Source organism: Enhydra lutris, unplaced genomic scaffold, assembly GCF_002288905.1.
Source record: "Enhydra lutris kenyoni isolate GAN:26980312 unplaced genomic scaffold, ASM228890v2 scaffoldscaffold24, whole genome shotgun sequence".
NCBI lineage: Eukaryota > Metazoa > Chordata > Mammalia > Carnivora > Mustelidae > Enhydra > Enhydra lutris.
This window is the reverse complement of record NW_019154108.1, coordinates 20,642,221-20,661,945: the sequence shown is the minus strand read 5'-3', so window position 1 is coordinate 20,661,945 and position 19,725 is coordinate 20,642,221. Positions and strand designations below refer to the sequence as shown.

At 44.8% G+C, this 19,725-nt stretch overlaps 1 protein-coding gene across 1 annotated transcript in view; it reads left to right on the top strand.

The window, feature by feature from the left end:
• Positions 1-19,725, top strand: part of LOC111150692 (family with sequence similarity 129 member A) — a 164,775-nt gene that overhangs the window by 135,916 nt on the left and 9,134 nt on the right. The window contains exons 10-14 of the mRNA XM_022508239.1: positions 7,680-7,784; positions 8,230-8,392; positions 13,789-13,976; positions 17,670-17,831; positions 19,366-19,476. Of these exons, the coding sequence (XP_022363947.1) occupies positions 7,680-7,784; positions 8,230-8,392; positions 13,789-13,976; positions 17,670-17,831; positions 19,366-19,476 (729 nt within the window). The remainder of the gene's footprint in view (positions 1-7,679; positions 7,785-8,229; positions 8,393-13,788; positions 13,977-17,669; positions 17,832-19,365; positions 19,477-19,725) is intronic.

Genomic DNA, 19,725 nt, shown 5'->3' with positions numbered 1-19,725 from the left:
TTTTTTTAATTGTTTCTTTCTTTCTTTTTTTTTTTTTTCTTTCTGAACCTCTTTTTATCTCCTTTCTCCCCCCTCACGATTTGGGATCTCTTCTGATTTGGCTAAAGCATATTTTCCTGGGGTTGTTGCCACCCTTTTAGTATTTTACTTGCTCCTTCATCTACTCTTATCTGGACAAAATGACAAGGCGGAAAAATTCACCACAAAAAAAAGAACAAGAGGCAGTACCAAAGGCTAGGGACCTAATCAATACAGACATTGGTAATATGTCAGATCTAGAGTTCAGAATGACGATTCTCAAGGTTCTAGCCGGGCTCGAAAAAGGCATGGAAGATATTAGAGAAACCCTCTCGGGAGATATAAAAGCCCTTTCTGGAGAAATAAAAGAACTAAAATCTAACCAAGTTGAAATCAAAAAAGCTATTAATGAGGTGCAATAAAAAATGGAGGCTCTCACTGCTAGGATAAATGAGGCAGAAGAAAGAATTAGCGATATAGAAGACCAAATGACAGAGAATAAAGAAGCTGAGCAAAAGAGGGACAAACAGCTACTGGACCACGAGGGGAGAATTCGAGAGATAAGTGACACCATAAGACGAAACAACATTCGAATAATTGGGATTCCAGAAGAAGAGGAAACAGAGAGGGGAGCAGAAGGTATATTGGAGAGAATTATTGGAGAGAATTTCCCCAATATGGCAAAGGGAACAAGCATCAAAATCCAGGAGGTTCAGAGAACCCCCCTCAAAATCAATAAGAATAGGTCCACACCCCGTCACCTAATAGTAAAATTTACAAGTCTTAGTGACAAAGAGAAGATCCTGAAAGCAGCCTGGGAAAAGAAGTCTGTAACGTACAATGGTAAAAATATTAGATTGGCAGCAGACTTATCCACAGAGACCTGGCAGGCCAGAAAGAGCTGGCATGATATATTCAGAGCATTAAACGAGAAAAACATGCAGCCAAGAATACTATATCCAGCTAGGCTATCATTGAAAATAGAAGGAGAGATTAAAAGCTTCCAGGACAAACAAAAACTGAAAGAATTTGCAAATACCAAACCAGCTCTACAGGAAATATTGAAAGGGGTCCTCTAAGCAAAGAGAGACCCTAAAAGTAGTAGATCAGAAAGAAACAGAGACAATATACAATAACAGTCACCTTACAAGCAATACAATGGCACTAAATTCATATCTCTCAATACTTACCCTGAATGTTAATGGGCTAAATGCCCCAATCAAAAGACACAGGGTATCAGAATGGATAAAAAAACAAAGCCCATCTATATGTTGCCTACAAGAAACTCATCTTAAACCCGAAGACACCTCCAGATTTAAAGTGAGGGGGTGGAAAAGAATTTACCATGCTAATGGACATCAGAAGAAAGCAGGAGTGGCAATCCTTATATCAGATCAATTAGATTTTAAGCCAAAGACTATAATAAGAGATGAGGAAGGACACTATATCATACTCAAAGGAACTGTCCAACAAGAAGATCTAACAATTTTAAATATCTATGCCTCTAACGTGGGAGCAGCCAACTATATAAACCAATTAATAACAAAATCAAAGAAACACATGGACAATAATACAATAATAGTAGGGGACTTTAACACTCCCCTCACTGAAATGGACAGATCATCCAAGCAAAAGATCAACAAGGAAATAAAGGCCTTAAATGACACACTGGACCAGATGGACATCACAGATATATTCAGAACATTTCATCCCAAAGCAACAGAATACACATTCTTCTCTAGTGCACTTGGATCCTCTTCCCTGTCTGTTGTGGGAAGTCAGAGTCATAAAACAAACAAACAAACAAAAAAGTTGGAAGAATGGAAGATGTGGTTCCAAAGGCCATTTCTCGAATCATCTAGAAGCATTTGATCCACAAACTATTAGGGACCCTCTCCAAACACCTCCATACTGGGCAGTAAACAGGGCAGCTTGAAACCCTGCAATGGCAGTGGGGAGAGCTGCTTCTACTGCTTCTGACACAAAGCATGATTCTTTGAATTGGCCTCATGCTTCTAGACCATAAGCAAACATGAGCAGTGTGGCAAAGTGCATAGTGTGTGGTGGGGCCTTAGGTCAGTGGACTCGGGTTAAATCTTGCCAAGTTATTGGACCTCTTTTCGTCTCGGGTTAGTCCTCTGAGAAAGAGAGTAATGATAATGTTTACCTTGCAGGGTTCTGAGCATTAAGTGAGATGTTGCTGGAAAACTCTTTGGCACATGCTTGTCTTTACTTATTGAATGATCTGTGAACGAAGTCAGGGAAACACATTTTAAAAGCATTGGACAGTTTTCTATGCATTTTATTTACCTCTTCTAGTTTTCTATCCCCTGTGGCCTGATATAATTTCCCATGACCTTGATTAAATGCTGGTCATGGGCTGAGTACCTCCATTGGCTTGGTACCAGGGACATTGCTACAAATCTCCAAGGAAACTGTGTCCATGAGAACACCAATCACATGGCTGATTCAGCCAGGAGGAGGAGGCTGGGTATGGCATTATTTAATTAGAGGCACACAGGGTCCAACAATGCTATTCTTTAATTTCCCCTCATCTCCCCAAGTGCCTCTTTTGGGGGCCAGTGGAATTTGTTATTAGGAGACACTATTTGGAAGAGACCAGATGGGGCCTTGCCTTCGTATGGTCGTTAAACTTCTAAAGCCAAAAACATTTGCTTGTGATGATGGGGCTGTTCTTCATTGTTTAACCATATGACTCAGAAGCTTCTTTTTTTCCCCTCCCCTTTGGAGGATTCTAAACTCATTTATTTCTCAGCCTGAGACTTTTTCCAGCACTTTAGCCAATTCTTGGTTTCTGATATTTGGGGGAAGCACATCCATTTATCAACCTGAGAGGATTAAGCACGAACTGTACTTATGCCGAAAAGAAAAATGAAAGCAAAAGGGGAGGCTGAAGCCTTTGATGCTGATTAGCCTACCATGTAAACCAACATATTTTAGATATACACCAGTATTAAAATACCTTTGTGTAATGCTTTTTAATGCTCAAATCCTAATTCTGTTCGTCTTACTGATCTCGTGAGGTTACCCATATCTCCATTCTGTAAATGAGAAAGCAGAGGGAGACATATAGCAGTCAAGTGATTCGTCCAGGTTTAGTCACTGAACAACTATTGAGCCGCTATGCCAGGTACCATGCTGGGTGCCGGTGACCCAGAGATGGGCGGGACAGGACGGTCGGTCCCTGACCCATGCAGTTGATAGCTTTATGGTCACATGCTAAGTGGACAAATGGCGGAGGAAATGATGGCTTCCAATTTCTGGTCCAGTGGAAGATCAACACCCACTATGGGAGTCTACCAAGTTCAACATTTTCTTAACTCCTCAAGTTTACCTATGCTCCTTGCTTGATCTTTCCTTTCATTTGAAATCTCATGACAGCTCACATGCCTTCATGATGCCATTGAAAGCAGGTACTTAATGAATCCTTTCTTTGCATGGAGTATCATGTTTCTTTTGTTGACCTTCTGCCTTTTGTTTTGGGTTGATAGGTGCGAAGCACTAGAAGGTGCGAGAGAACTAAATGACTCATCCCTTGCCATCGTGGTGAGGCAAGGCATACCTAGAAACATCCAGAGAACGAGGCAGCGTTAGAACTGTGTGTGGCTCTGCACATATATGGACATCATAAAGCATTAGCACCAGGCAGTGGTAGGAAGGTGCTAATTTTGCAGTATAAAAAAAAATACCCTAAGTGGGAGAGCAGAACAATACAAAACAAAACAAAAACAGAGAAGAGATCAGTAAAAGCTGGAGATTACCAAGTGACCCAGTGAGAAGTTTTGCTCCCCCAGGAGTCTGAGTATCTATGGGGAAATCAGACTCCTAAAATGTGAGCACTGAAGGGCATTTCAAGGACTGTCTGTCCAACACCCTCCAAGTGAAAGAAGGAACATTCAGAGAGGTTGGCTGAGGTCACAGAGCCAGTCTGGGATGGAAACACATCTTGAGCCATGTCTGGCTCTGCGTGGAGAAGCGGGTGAAAGGAAATGGAAGGACGTGGGCTCCAAAACCCCCATCTGGGGCCCACCGGGGGAGGCTTCCATGTTACCTCACACGTGGAGCTGAAGCAGCGTCTGTCCTAACGCTCACCAGAAAAAGAGATTAGGGGCCAAAAAACAGCTACCAAGTAGTTGTAGGAAATGGCACGACATAACCGAGTTTGAGAATATGACATCTTTTGTTTAAACCACTGGATTTATTTGCACTTTTTTCATATCTGCTGAGCATTTGATCATCATTTTGTCTTAACCCCCTCTGCCTCAGGGCCTGGTACTCAGAAGATGTTCAGCATTGTTAATTATTATCTTCATAGTAATGACTCATGTAGCAAGTCTGGGGGGCCCTCGTGGCGGTGGTTATTTGTCAGGCAAGTATCCAAGCAGAGCAAATATCTTAGGATAATTTGCCTACAGGTGATTAAGGTGAAAATATCTATATACTAGTGGGGCGCCTGGGTGGCTCAGTGGGTTAAATCCTCTGCCTTCAGCTCAGTTCATGATCCTAGGGTCCTGAGATCTAGCCCCACAACGGGCTCTCTGCTCAGTGGGGAGCCTGCTTCCCCCCCACCCCGCCCGCCTGCCTCTCTGCCTACTTGTGATCTCTGTCTATCAAATAAATAAAATCTTTAAAAAAAAAATCTATATACTAGTAAGAACTTGAATATAGTTCCTATGGTATATAAAAATGCATCAAATGAGGTTGCAAAATGTAAAGTACTTTCAGGTACTTGGTGTTTATTACTTATTACAGTAACATATTTATGTAATAAATATGTATTTATTATTTTATAAGTATTATTATAAATTTAAATTTGCCTTTATCAGGTGAGCTGAGAAAGTAGCTCATAATTCCCACAGAACAGGTTGTTTCAAGACAAGAAAACTATCCACATTTTAGGCCTTCTCCATACATTTCAGAGTTGTCTTTTATGTGACCCCTTTAAGTGATTCTTTCACCGATGGCCACTCAGTAATATAAAAGGCACAAGGTCGGCAGCCTGGTCAGACCATGGGACCAGTCTCAGGAAGAAAGACAGTCTCTCTGGACTTCACACCTTCCCCATAGTGTCAGCATCTGGAAGGCAACCCACGGTGTGGCCTTCAGGGAGTAAACCTGGGTTTGTTAATTTTGACCTAATGGCATGTTTGGTTTCTTATATGTGCGATGGAATTTTAAAATCTACACATCCCAGCAACTTAATTTACACACACATACACACACCGTTTCTTTTATAAGCAAAAGTAGTATTTTTAGGGCCTTTGTGGTGAAACTTGATAGATCTTATTCTGAGGGAGAAGGTTGAGGACCCCCTTCATGAATATGGTTCATTTATTTGACTGGCTACTTTCCCTAGAATAGCCCCAGGGCTTTGGACCCTGCTCATGAAAAGCCAACCCAGGTAGGGAATCTCAGAGCGGACCCTGGGCAGGGGAGGGGGTGGCACAAGGTTGGGGGCGGTGGGGTGAAGGGTGGAGGAAGGGGTTACTCAGCGTTTGGACGGCACAATTGGGCCTCAGCAGTTCGAGGCTCTGCCTGCCCAGTGGTGTTCCCAGGCCCCACACCCTTGCAACCCACTCCTCTTCCCCTTCTTTCTTTTCCCCAGATGTATTTCTGTTTCAGGTCCCTAAATTATAAAATAGAACTCGGGGTGCCTGGGTGGCTCAGTGGGTTAAGCCTCTGCCTTCGGCTCAGGTCATGATCCCGGGGTCCTAGGATCGAGCCCCACATCGGGCTTTCTGCTCAGCGGGGAGCCTGCTTCCCCCTCCTTCTCTGCCTGCCTCTCTGCTACTTGTGCTCTCTGTTTGTCAAATAAATAAATAAAATCTTAAAAAATAAATAAATAAATAAATAAAATAGAACTCAATTTCTTGAAACATTATATGGGAAAGACTAAAAGAAAACTATGACCTACCCAAATGGAGTATTTTTTTTTCCTTTGGCCTTCGTAACATTTTCTTCTTTCCCAACCCCTTATTGCTTATGCTCAGACTCAAACTAATATCTGCAAAAGGATGAGTTAAGCAATTATTATGACCCTGAATTTAACACTTTCAACTAAGATAATACTTCTCATTGATTTTAAGTCCCGCCTCCATCTCCTTGTTTTCCTAGCTCATTCTCCCAATGCTACACTTCCATCAGTCTTGGGCACATACGTTCCAACTAAGGACTTACGCCCCTGAGCAGGACGCGGGCAGGATCCATGTTATTAATGACCTACTTGAATCTAATTGTTGGACCTGCTAATCTCCATGAAGTTTGCACATATCACGTTCCTCTCAAATTCCTCAAAAATTCTGGTTCACCTCTTGACTGCTCCCAGAGAATGGTTGAGGAAGAAAAACATTCCCGCCAATGAATTACCAGGACTTGGGGAAATCCTATCCCCATTATAATCTTTGTCACACCACAAAGTTCTACATTGCAGGTGACAGGACCCCACTCCCCGCACTGACCTGAGCAGCCTTCTCTCCCAGTAGCCCCCAGGCACAGGGGGATTGGACAACTCACCCACCTCTACCCTGGGAGTGTTCCTGGACCCTTCAGCTAAAATGTTCCACCCTGCTGTAACAGAGCCCTTGGTGAAAGGCAAGATCTAGTGAGCTCATGACCATTTTCACTAGCATGAGGCTGACCAGTGACCTCAGGAGGAGATCTTCTGTAATTCCCAAAGCCTATTTTGAATTTGTATGAGAAGGAGGTCAATTATTTTGCACAAATATTATTTTAAATTTATAGAACGGATGTCAAATGATTCTCCATTCCCCAAATTACTCTTTTTCTTTTGTAAATCTTGTCTTGCAGGCTGATATTGAAAAATATGCTGTGAACCCCAAAAGATTCATAGTAAACTGAATCTGAAAAGCAAATCTCCAGTTCATGGGGAGGTGGTTGGTTAAAAAAGGAGAAGTTGGTGTTACATGGAGCATTGTAATATGTGGACATAGAGAACATGGTCAGATTTAAAACACACACACACACACACATTTTCACAGAGCCAACCAAAATTTTAGGAGTGACTTGGGAGCAAACTTTTTTTTTTTTTTTTTAAAGTTCTGAAGACTTTGGATCCCCTCACCCATGTTCTACTCACCCCCTAAATGTCCAGTTGTTCCAAGTGTTTGTTGCTCATTTTTTCTCTAAATTTTAAGGATGATGGAGGTGGGGTTCAGGGGACAGCAGGGACAAAGAGCATGAAGACACGCAGATCCCAAGGGAGCTTGAGGAGGCGTGATGGTCTCAGAGGACACATCAAGACCTCAAGCCACCAAAACCAAGTCATGAGATTGCTAATGACACTCTTATCCGTTATTAAAATTTTGCCTTTTATCTTAAATGCACTAGATTCTTCTAGTTTCTGAAGAAGTGTGAATATGAGGAATTTTTCCTTCTGATGGTGAACCGTTAGCAGACATTACTGTTGTTCGCAGATATTCAAGAACGTTTACCTTTTCTTTAGTTGAGATTTCTGTAGCCTCAGAACCAGAATGAAACTATCAGCTAACGGATTTGATGTAGCCGGGACAATCTTAGGTTGCCAGGATCAGCACGGCCGATCATGACAACGTCAGCTGGCCCGATGCTCAGATGGACCAGTCTCCACCCAACTCACTCTGGGCCTGTCTTCCTCTCCCCAGATCCTGAGTAACCTGGTGATGGAGGACCTCCTGCCAACCCTTCAGACGGACCTTCTGCCGAAAATGAAGGGGAAGAAGAATGACAGAAAGAGGGCCTGGCTCGGCGTAAGCCATGACTTTGCTATGTGACTGTGCTATTCAAAATGAACATCCCTTTCCCTCCTTTTTTTTAGGGCAGTTTCTTGGTTTCTTTCTTTCTCTCTCCCTTCCTTCATTCCTTCCTTACCTTACCTTCCTTCCTTCTTTCCTTCTTTCTTCTCTTCCTCCTCCTCCTCCCTACCCCTTCCTTCTCCTCCCCCTCCTCCTTTTTTTTTTTTTTTTTTTTTTAATAATTCCTTCCCTGGGTGGAGAACTGCCCACCTTGACTCTGCCCAGTCTCACTTAACATGAGGATTAATCCAAACAGGCTCAAATCCGGGAAGAAAAATGAGTGTGCCTGCAGTCGTGTTTACGTTAAGAGAATCTGCACTTAGCCCTCCCCGCTCTACTTGACTCCTGCAGGCGCTCACACACGACAGAGCCCCGATTTCTGTGCTGTTCTCTGTTGCAGCTTCTTGAGGAAGCCTACAACCTGGTTCGACACCAAGTTTCAGAAGGATTAAGTGCCTTGAAGGAGGAGTGCCGTGCTCTGACGAAGGGCCTGGAGGGGACCATCCGTTCAGACATGGATCAGATCGTGAACTCAAAAAACTTTTTAATTGGAAAGATCAAAGGTCAGTGGAGATAATCCAGGCTCTTACAGCTAAATGAGCTGCACACACAGTCATATTTCATGATTTCAGAGGAAAACTGAATTGGCAGAATTGGGAAGAGCCGATACCGGGTGTAATGGTCATATGCTAGCAAGGGCTGGACCTTCCCCAGCAGGAAGGAGAGTTTGCTTCTTGCCTGTGGTGGTGCCTGCGTATTCTGATGCCCTACACACCGCCCCTGTTGTGGTGCTTCTCACACTAATTGTATTGGCTTCTATGCGCGCCTCTTCTCCACCATAAGTTGTCTAAGAACAGGACCATGTGGTCCCTGTTTCACTCAGGCATACCCAGGGCCTAGTACCATGCCTGGTATATGCAGATTCTCAGCAAATACTTGAACGGATGAATAAATGGATTTTCTCTTCACAAGAAGAAAACTGGCTTAGCGTGGATAAATGTAGATTCTAGTCTCAAGGGCAACATGGCCAGTCAGGTGTACTTGGGAGGGTCACTTGACTTCCATGTGCCTTAGTGTCCTCCTCTGCAATCAGGAGGGAGGGTCCCTGAGATTGAGGTCTGTCAGCTGTGGGCCCTGACCTGAATCGAGCCCACTGCCAATTTCTGTAAATAGCATTTCATCGGGACACAGCCGTGCCCGTTCAATTATGCATTGCCTGTGGCTGCGTTCATGCTACAGAGCAGAGTTGAGTGATCGGAACCGAGACCTCCTGGACTGCAAGGTCGCACATGTTCTCTCTCTGGCCTTTGGCAGAAAAGTGGTTGCCTGTGCCCTCACAAGAGGCCTGAGAGGGCCGCTAAGGAATTCCGCAGGATAACATGTTATCGGCTGAAATGTTACTGTTAATTCCTACATCCCAACAAGCACCGCACCCCGGAAGTCATTTCCGAGAAGCACATGGACTCCTCTGGGATGGTTTAGCGACAGTCTTCTTACATTGTCATTTTTCAGATTCTTTTTTTGAAGATTTTTATTTATTCATTTATTTGACAGAGAGATCACAAGTAGGCAGAGAGGCAGGTGGTGTGTGGGGGGAGAAGCAGGCTCCCCGCTGAGCAGAGAGCCCGATGCGAGACTCGATCCCAGGACCCTAAGATCATGACCTGAGCAGAAGGCAGAGGCTTAACCCACTGAGCCACCCAGGCGCCCTCATTTTTCAGATTCTTCACTCACTTGCTCATCTGCTCGCTCACTCATTTAAAAAAATAGGTACTAGGTGCTTTCTGAGCAAGGTGCTGGGGCTTTAGCAATGAATAGGGGACCCAGTTCCTGTACTCAAGAAACTTAGCACCTGACAGGGGCTGTCTACTTGGTGGATTACGCTCTGCCTTTCCGGCCCCGTTCACACCGCAGCCCAGCTCGCCTCTGAGCCCTTCCAGTGGTTCTTCTGCGAGAGAGTAGAGAGCGGGCTTGACGGCGGCATGGGGGTGCGTGTCTGTTTCCGTGCGGGTCTGTCCACGCCGTACCCTCCAAGGCACAGACAGATTAGCCTCAGCGCTACGTGTTCACTATTTTCCATGTCTCTCATTCCCCTGTTAGCACAACTGATGGAGAATTGACTCTATTCAAGTGCTTGTATAACTTAAAACCTCCAGCACCCAGCTTCCCAGTCACGCCTGAATTCAACCAGTTTCTCTCTCTCTCTCTTTTTCCTAGTCTCTGTGGCTCCAGTATATCCCACATAAAATGGAAAAACACTCTGCCCTAGACTAGTCTTTGTCTCCTAAAAGGAACTTTGAAAGGAAGTCACGATCAAGTCTTTTTAAAAGGGAATATCAGGGGACGCCTGGGTGGCTCAGTTGGTTAAGCAGCTGCCTTCGGCTCAGGTCATGATCCCAGCATCCTGGGATCGAGTCCCACATCGGGCTCCTTGCTCGTCAGGGAGCCTGCTTCTCCCTCTGCCTCTGCCTGCCATTCTGTCTGCCTGTGCTCGCTCGCTCTCCTTCTCTCTCTCTGACAAATAAATAAATAAAATCTTAAAAAAAAAAAAAAGGGAATATCAGAAGCACATTTTAACTGAGGCTCTGGTTCTCCACCTTTTAGAACAATAAAGTACAGCTGAGTTTGAACAACACAGGTTTGAACTGCACAGGTCCACTTATGGGGGGGTTTGGATAAATACAATCCAGTACTATAAACATATTTTCTGTTCCTTATGATTTTCTTAGTAACATTTTATTTTCTCTAGCTTATTTTTTTTTTAAGATTTTATTTATTTGACAGAGGCAGGGCGGTCACAAGCAGGCAGAGCGGCAGGCAGAGGCAGAGGGAGAAGCAGGCTCCCTGCTGAGCAGAGACCCTGATGGATGTAGGGCTCGATCCCAGGACCCTGTGATCATGACCTGAGCTGAAGACAGATGCTTAACCGACTGAGCCACCCAGGAGCCCCTTCTCTAGCTTATTTTATTGTAAGAATACAGGATATAACACCCACAACATACAAAATATGTGTTTGTCAACTGTTTATGTTATGGGTAAGGCTTCTGGTCAACAGTAGGCTATTAGGAATTCAGTTTTGGGGGAGTCAAAAGTTATACACAGATTTTCAACAACAGGGGGCGTGGTCAGCACCCCTAACCTCTGCATCGTTTAAGGATCAACTGTATACTTCGGACTGCGTCAGTAAAGGGCTTTGGGTTTTGAAAGAGCTTTGGGAGTACTAAGCAGTGATCTTCCCGTTTCCTCCCAAATGACTCTTGACGGTCAAGCAACCAATCTTTAGTCCTGCCCGACAAGTATTTCTTCATTCAGTAAGCATTTATCCTGCTCCTGCTGAATACAAGGGCTACGAGGAGTCAAAGAAGACAACATGATTTCACAACAGGAGGATATGAGGCATGTTACAGATTCTGAAACAGGGGGAAAAGATGGGAAAGGTGCCACTGGAGAAGCAGGAACTGAGGACACTGTGGTTCCCAGCCAGGAACTAGGTCAGCTTCAAAAAACACTGCAGGCTCCTGTAACAATAGCGCTGTTTTCTTGTCGGTTAATGGGAAAAAGGATGATGCCGGCAGGTGGGACGAGGGCTCACAGCGAGTGAGGGCTTCCCGAGGGCCACCTACAGTTCCAAGCACCTGAACACAGTCAGCCCACGTCATCGTCACCCCAACTGCCAGGAGTCATTCATCCCATGATCCCCACCTACCCGATAAGAACACCGAGGCAGAGATTAAGTAACTTGGCCCAGATTCCAAAACTGAGTCAGGTTCCAAACCCCTCTAATCCCAACACTTCCCGTCTTTGTCCCTCTGCTCCGTGGCTCTGCCGCAGCGGCCCTAACTTTGGGATGGTTTGTGAGTCCATATTTATCACAACTGTGTCTCTACACGCCTGGAAGTTAGCAGATCATGTCCCTGTGGGGTGTCAAATGTATGCCCTCCAGAAGGAAGCAGCGACAGGCGGCCCACCACTCAGGGAGCTCCGTGGTGGTTCCAAGGGCATGCGACTGTCTGCGTGGGTGAGGTGTATACTGGGTCTTGAACAGGTGAGGGAGATGTTCACAAGCAGAGGAGGAGGAAGGAAGGCCCAGCTGAAAGGAGCACAACAAAGGCACAGAGAGGAGGCTGCAACCCGCGCTGGTACACAGGCATCAGCAGGGAGCAGGCAGAGGAGAGCAGGGTCGCCATGGCCCCTGCCTGTGTCCGTTTCCTCCCCGCTCAGTAAGTGAATCTCACCAGCCGCCACTAAATCTTTACTGCATACGACCTGTGTTCATGACTAGTCTGAAATTTCTATTAGGTGCTTTTCAAACAGTTCTTCTCTCCAAGTTCATTGATAAAAAGGTCCTTTATTCTCCTGACACACAATTTTGCATTTTGGTATCAAGCCAGTCGTTTTTAGAAGTCACAGATCATTTCATCTTTAAATCATACAATCAAAAGGGTTTTTTTTTCCCCTAGCAGTTCTATGACCTCTTTAATATTTTATATACCAAATATTTGTGAGTTACTCATAATATGAATAGTCATATCAGATTCTCCAAGTAAGGGGCAGTCTGATCCTCCATACCTGTGAGATATTTCTGCAAACCGAGAGAAGAATGGGCCCCATTCATCTCCCTGTAAGCACATTATTTGCCAATAAAGGATTAAGAAATACACTTGAAGTGTAGTCCTTGATCCGTAAGTTAAGGTGTGACTTTGGTCAAGCCCTGGGACATCTCCAGGCCTCTGATTTTCCATGTATAAAATGGAAGGATTGAACACCCAGATACGCTTGTCCTTCCGTTCTTGGTTCCGTGATACTGTGACGAGGGCCAGGTGACTTACCAGCGCTACAAAGCTAACCTTCCAGTGTACAGAGCAAGCTCAGGTCTTTTCCGGCTCAGCCTTCCCTCACTACATGTGCTTTCAAACCTGGCTAATAATGACCTTCACCTTAGCACTTAAAAAAAAAAAAAAATGCAGATTTCCAAGTCCTATCCGGACTTTATGCTCTTCCTCTTTCATTTATTTTTTTTTTAAGATTTTTATTTATTTATTTGACAGAGAGAGACAGTGAGAGAGGGAACACAAGCAGGGGGAGTGGGAGAGGGAAAAGCAGACTTCTGGCTGAACAGAGCTCAATGCAGGGCAGACGTGCTCACGACTGAGCTCCCCAGGCCCCCCAGTGTTCTTCCTCTTTTAAATCAAAGAGTAGGATTTGCCTCTGGGAAGTGTGGTTACACTTTTTCATCTCTCTTTATGATTTTTCTGTGCTCTCTATATTTTTGTCATCGTGCACGTTTTCTGTGATTAATGGGAAAAAATAGCCTTTTTTAAAAAAACTTGGGGGTGGGGGTGGGAGGTGGAGTGGTGTTTGTTTTCAATGGAATCTGTTTCTATACGCCCAAGAAAAAACTGTGTTCAAGTTTTTAAAAAGTCTCTTGAGGAGGGGAAGGGGGAATTGAATTATATGAGCTGATTAACTCTTAGAGAAATTAATTAAAACTTAATAAGTTGTTATGTACAAATATTGAGTCATTACGTTGTACAGCTGAAACTGATATAATGTTATACCTCAATTTAAAAACTTAGTAAATCGTGTTTTTTAGAAGACAAATTATGCACCCAGAATGATAATGATGAGAGTTAAGAGGTGGATTGCCAGCATTTTCTGTTTTCTGTTAGGCATTGCGTGATCACAGGGGCCAGCCAGAAAAGTGCACTTCATCCTTGGGCAGAGGAAAGCTTGGGGAGGGGAGGGGTGGTTTGTTCCAATTCTGCAAACATCAAATGGCTTTCCCTTCTGGTGACTGCTGGCACAGGACTCTCTGTGCTGGTCTGTCTTGCTCATTTGAGCTTGCCTGGGCTGTTAAGTGGCTCTCTGGGGCACTGCCCACCCCTGGTCTGGCTCCAGGGACTTTGAACCCAATTTTGCCCATAATAAGTGATGGTTTTCTGCCTATTTCCTATCTCAGCCATGGTGGCCCAGCCCGCAGAAAGAAGCTGTGCAGAGAATGTGCAACCGTTCTTGGCGTCCATTCTGGAGGAGCTCATGGGGCCAGTGAGTTCAGGATTCAGTGAAGTGCGCTCACTCTTTGAAAAAGAAGTGGATGAACTTAGCCAGAATTTTCAGACCACCAAAGACAGCGCCCAGCTTAAGGAGGTAAGATATGGAGCCAAGGAACTGAGTGTGAATGGTCTGCTTGGGGCTGCCTTTTCCTTGGGCCTTTTTCTGCATTTGTGCACTCTTTACTTTCTTCCTCCCTTCTAACCACTACCCCCTTCTATCCATTCATCTATTTCTTCCATTCAGCCAGCCACCCCATTCATCTATCCATTCACCTGATTTCCTTTATTAATGGTTTTCAAGTTGCAAAAATAATAATATGTTGGTGCAAGTGAAACTACATATTTTATATATATATAAATATTACATATGTTATATATTATTATAATTATATGTTATATATAATATATATTACATATATGTGTGATATATATTACACATATATGTAATATATATATATATAGAGAGAGAGAGAGAGTATATGGGCAAATTGATCACCCATGATGTGGAAAGACATTAATGTTCAAAGACAATGGCCAAGAAAGAATTCTTGAAACGTCTTTGGTGCAAAAAAGTGGCTTTATTAAAGCACGGGGACAGGACCCGTGGGCAGAAAGAGCTGCACCGTGGTCATGAAGAGTGCCCCATTATATACTTTCACGTTGGGAGGACATTAGGGATATGTAAGTCTCTGAGGAATTTTGGAAGCTAATTTTCCAGGACCTTGAGGGGCTAGCTATTGTTAGGAAAGGATCATTTATTACTGTCTTATAAAAACCTGAGTCATGAGACCCTTCAGATGCATATCGGTGGGTCTCATGCTTGGGGGATGATTGCCAACTTGTGTCTTGCCAGGGGTAGAGATAAAGGAAGTTTCCAAAGGCAAGTTTATGTGTTAAAGTAGACTCACAGGATCCTAGGCGTTGGGCGTAGATTGGCTTTGCCCTTAGTGAAGAATTAACATTGAATCCCTAGAATAACGTCATTCTGCATGTTCCAAGGACTTGTCAATGGGCTGTAAGTAGCAAGGAAATTTAATAATTTTTCCCTTGCTTTTGTTTCCCACATCAACCCATGTCCACCCCAACTTCTAGGCTACCTCTACTCCAGACCCCCTGAATTAACAAATACAAATTAACTTAGAATATGTTTTTACATGCTTGTTTCTTGTTCATACAAATATAGAAGTATAGATCCTCATTGATATAAATTTTGTTTGTTGATTTGTTTCCAAAAATACAGACTCGTGATGAAAACAATGTTTCTCAAAGTGTAGTCTCCGGACCGGTACGGTCCTTCCCCAGCTATTAAAAGTGCAAATTCTCAGGCCCCCACCCACAATCTCTTGAGTCAGAAGCTCGGGGGGCTCCACCCGGCATTCTGTTTCACAGGCCTCCCCAGGATGTGAGGCACCCTCACGTTCAGGAAACACTCACATCACGAGGCAGCTTGGTTTGCACTGGACACATCACTATCAGTCCCTGGATCAAACCAGATACCTCTCTCTTCTTTTTTTTTTTTAACCTTTCTTATTTATTTATGCATGCATAAATATGTGACTATACATAAACAAGATACATTTCATAAATACTTTGAACTTTTCCTTTGCAACCTTTTTTAAAAACTTGCCTTTACCTTCTCTCCCTCCCCCACCACCCACCTTCCTTCAAGTAACCAGTGTTAATCTTAGCCTATACTATTCTGTACTTTTCCCCCTGCTTTTTTAAAAGATTTTATTTATTTTTATTTTTGTGTAGTTTTTTTTTTTCTTTAAAGATTTTATTTATTTATTTATTTGTCAGAGATTGAGAAACAGCAAGTGAGCACAAGCAGGGAGAGCAACACGCAGAGGGAGAAGAAGGCTCCCTGCTGAGCTGGGAGCCTGATGTGGGACTCGATCCCAGGGCTCTGGGATCATGACCTGAGCTGAAAGCAGCTGCTTAACTGACTGAGCTACCCAGGCATCTCTAGATTTTATTTATTTATTTGACAGAGAGAGAGAGAGAGAGACAGCAAGAGAGGGAACACAAGCAGGGGGACTGGGAGAGGGAAAGCAGGCTCCCGCTGAGCAGGGAGCCTGACGCAGGGCTCGATTCCAGGACCCTGGTATAATGACTTGAGCTGAAGGTAAATGCTTAACGACTGAGCTACCCAGCCTTCCCCCTGCTTATTTAACTATAAAACATACACATTTATTGGCTTTTTTTTTCCAGATTGTTTGCTTTTTAAAAAAAAATGGGATTGTATTACAAATCCCACTCTTTATCAGTGTTCTCATTCAAAAAAATACCTTGTGAAACTCTCAAGTTAGCTGCTCTAGCTTTAAATCATTCTTTGTAATGGCTACATAATAGTTCATGTCTGAATGCACCATGATTTATTCAACTATCCAAATGTTGCTGACATCATGGAGAAAACTGTAATAAATAACCTTCCTACATAGAGTATACTCTGAAGCTTTCATTCCTGTGCGATAGATTCTCAAGACAGGTTTGCTAGGTTGAAAGGTGGGACTATTTCTCCTGTTAACAGATGTTTCCACTTGCATTTAAAAAAAAATGGATTTAAATTTTACATTTCCATCCACCGTGTATGACAGAGGACTTTCTTCCCCAAATGCCCATCAGCGTTAGGCATTACCACTCCTTTAAACGTTGGCCTGTCTGGTAGGAGCAAAGCAGCAACCCATTTTTCCTCTCTTGTCTGCTTAATTGTTATTTCTTAAAAATAGATGCATTTCATGTTGTGTGAGGAGGGACAAGTTTGATCCTGTGCGTTTGATCATTAATTCTACCTGGGTGTGGCTCCCCACAACTCCCTTCTCAGGGAGAGTGATGTGTTCTCTTTACAAACACAGTAGGAACGGGCCCTTTAGGAATTCCTACTTAGAGACACCTAGAACTCGAGCCTTGTCTCTTTTCTGTGACTTGAAAATCAGACAGCATGTCCTCTGTAATTCACAGTCACCCTGTGTTACTGCCCAGGTCTCCCTGGGCGTCCATTTTCAGCACCTGCCTGTCCTCTTTCTCTGCCCACCCCACCTGTTTCTTCTAGATATCCAGATTCAGGTTTTTTAAATTATTTGAAAATCAGCTTGGAAAATAGAAAGCATTCTGTCGGCAAGGACACCCACGGTGTAAGAGTAGGTTATTGAAAGCTGACGTCTTTAGCAGGGGGGTCCGTTGCCGCCTTCCTGCTGGAAGCCCTATGGCTTCATCGCTTGTGTGAACCAGAGGGGCAAGGATCCCAGTTTTTTAACTGGATGCCTCTCCCAGGCCAGGTCTCTTCCTACCACCCACCATAGAGAACCTATAGCAGAGGAAGCCCCCATGAACCCTGACAGAGCCTCAGAGAACTATGAAGATTCTGGCTTCATTCCTAGAGTCTCAGGGTCCAGAGGCACCCTGACCTTGTTAACGTAGGCTTTGGAGGTCCCCAGAGCCCAGCAGAAACTCCAGGTGCCAAAAAACCTACCTACCTAGTTCTCAAAGTCTGCAAGTCAGAGCCCAGAGTCCATCAGGAGCTAAGATTGGAGCCCCCAAATGCTTCCCTGGGTCCTCCCATCATCCAGTGGGTTCTTTTCAGTTTCTGCCCTAGCGATAGACCTGCCCCAGGGACCCCTGAAGGAGGCAAGTAAGACAACTGAAATGTCATAAATCTAGTGGCCTGAGAAGTGATTCACTCTACTAACATACATTTGATCATTTAGTATTTATGTAATACAGAATATGCATGTAATCTTGCTCCTGAGTTTGAAGGTTTTTAATGTTTCCCTTCCCCAAAACGTAGCATCTAGACCAGCTCATGAATCTTCCACTGGATTCCATGAAGATGGAACCTTGTTACAGTAAAGTCAACCTGCTCCAGGAGCGTTTGCAGGATCTCAAGAGCCGCTTCCGATTCCCCCACGTGGACCTGGTGGTCCAGAGGACACAGAACCACATGCAGGAGGTGGGAGTGGCCGGGGCCTCTGTCGGGGGTGAGGATGGAGATGGCAGAGAAACAAGGCCAGACTGGGGTGCTGGTGCAGCTCTGGCCAATGGGGCCCTTTTCTGTCGTCATCATGCTGAGTTGAGGATATCCTTGGTCCTTCCATCTGGCTTCATCTTTCTTCCATGTTGATGAACATCAGAAAGAAAAAAAAAATCTCAGGGAGATCCAGTAGCATTAATTGATAATTCCTTGATTTGTCAAACCAGCACTTTTAACCTCGGCTGCACACGAGAATTGTCTGGGGAGCTTTTAAGAAATGCTCATGTCTCGGCCCCACTCCCAGGAATTTCCCCCATCCACATTCCCACTGCTTCTAATACACAGCCAGAATGGAGAACTACCGGTTTACGTTAATTCCCTAACCCGGTTAAGAGTAAATCAGTCAATCAATCACAGCTTCATATTTGGATCTCTTGTGTCTACTTGGTAGTTTTCCTTTTCTCCCCCCACAAGGAACTTTTTCTCCACAAAGAAGCACAAATTCTTTCCGTATTATAGTGCTTTCTAAATGAAGAAGGGTGTGACCACTGAAACCAGAAGAACTCAGTTCTATTTCAGGGGTGTCCTGCGGGGAGATCACTCAGGGGCTGGGTGCTGTGCCAGACGCGCCCCCTCCTCAGAGACAGATGCTCAGATAAGGTCACTATAGTGTTGAGAGTGCTGGACAAAGCTGTGTGTGCATGCTTTGGGATCAGAGGCTTCGGGAAGAAAGGAACACTTGTTCCTTAAAAGTTATAGGGTGGATTAAGTGAGACACCTTATTACCTAACCTGGGAGTTGTGAAGGATTAAAGATGGACTGGGGGAGCAAAATCGGGCAATGGTTTAACAGAAGTCCCTTTGGTCATACTGAACCCTGGTGAAACCGATACAGGTACGAATACAGAGAATGAGAAATCAGAATCATTTCTGTTTCCTACCCCATGGGCACATCAGCCACCGTGCCCACCAAACCCCATCCCGGCCTCCCTTCCAGCCCCGCAGAGCAAGGAAGAGAAGTGAGGGGGTAAGTGAAGCGCAGAGAGCTGTGCTGGACTGGTTTGCATCCCCCCAAAAGCGGAAGTGCAGGATTAAAGCCGCCAAGGAGTAAGTGGGGAAGCCCCCCACTTCCCTTTGTCAAGCCTACGGACTCACCCAGGACAGGGGTGATGACTTACAAACTAGAGGAAGGGGCTGACCGCCGGAGAGGGCGGTATTCTCAATCCCATGGCCTCATGGGTTTTGCAGCTCAGAGCATAAGAAGAAGAGAGGAGGGAAAAATAGTGTATGCATACGTGCATAGGTGTGTGTGCGAGTGTGTAGTTCCCAGACTCTTACGGATCCCACTGGTGGCCCATTTATTTCATAACTAGGTAGGGGACTGAGGACCTGTTGCCCTGGGTGGCCCCAGATTAGTGCCTGGGGAGGGGGTCTGTGATGGTCATCCCCCCCTTCTCCGGGTGGAGACCCCAGCCTCTGACCAGGCGCTGTTTTGTGTCGCTTTCGGCTTCCAGCTGATGGAGAACGCGGTGTTCACCTTCCAGCAGCTGCTTTCCCCACACCTCCAGGGAGAGGCCGCCAAAACTGCAGTCGCCATCGAGAAGGTTAAGCTCCGAGTCTTAAAGGTAAAACCGGTGTCTCATTTGTGGGAAGCGTAAAACAAGTGTGACCCCCTGCTTCTTTTGTTAAGTGGAAGATGCCAAATTCTGGCTTTCACTCTCGCTGTTTGTAATCCTGCCCCCTTTCCTCGTGGCGGCAGCCATGGCTACCGCGCCGCGGGGGCCCCCCCAGCAGGACTTTCGCGCCTGCTCTGCCATCTAGTGGCAGCCGTAGGGACCACAGGTCCCCGGGATTCTTGTCCATCGCTCCAAGGG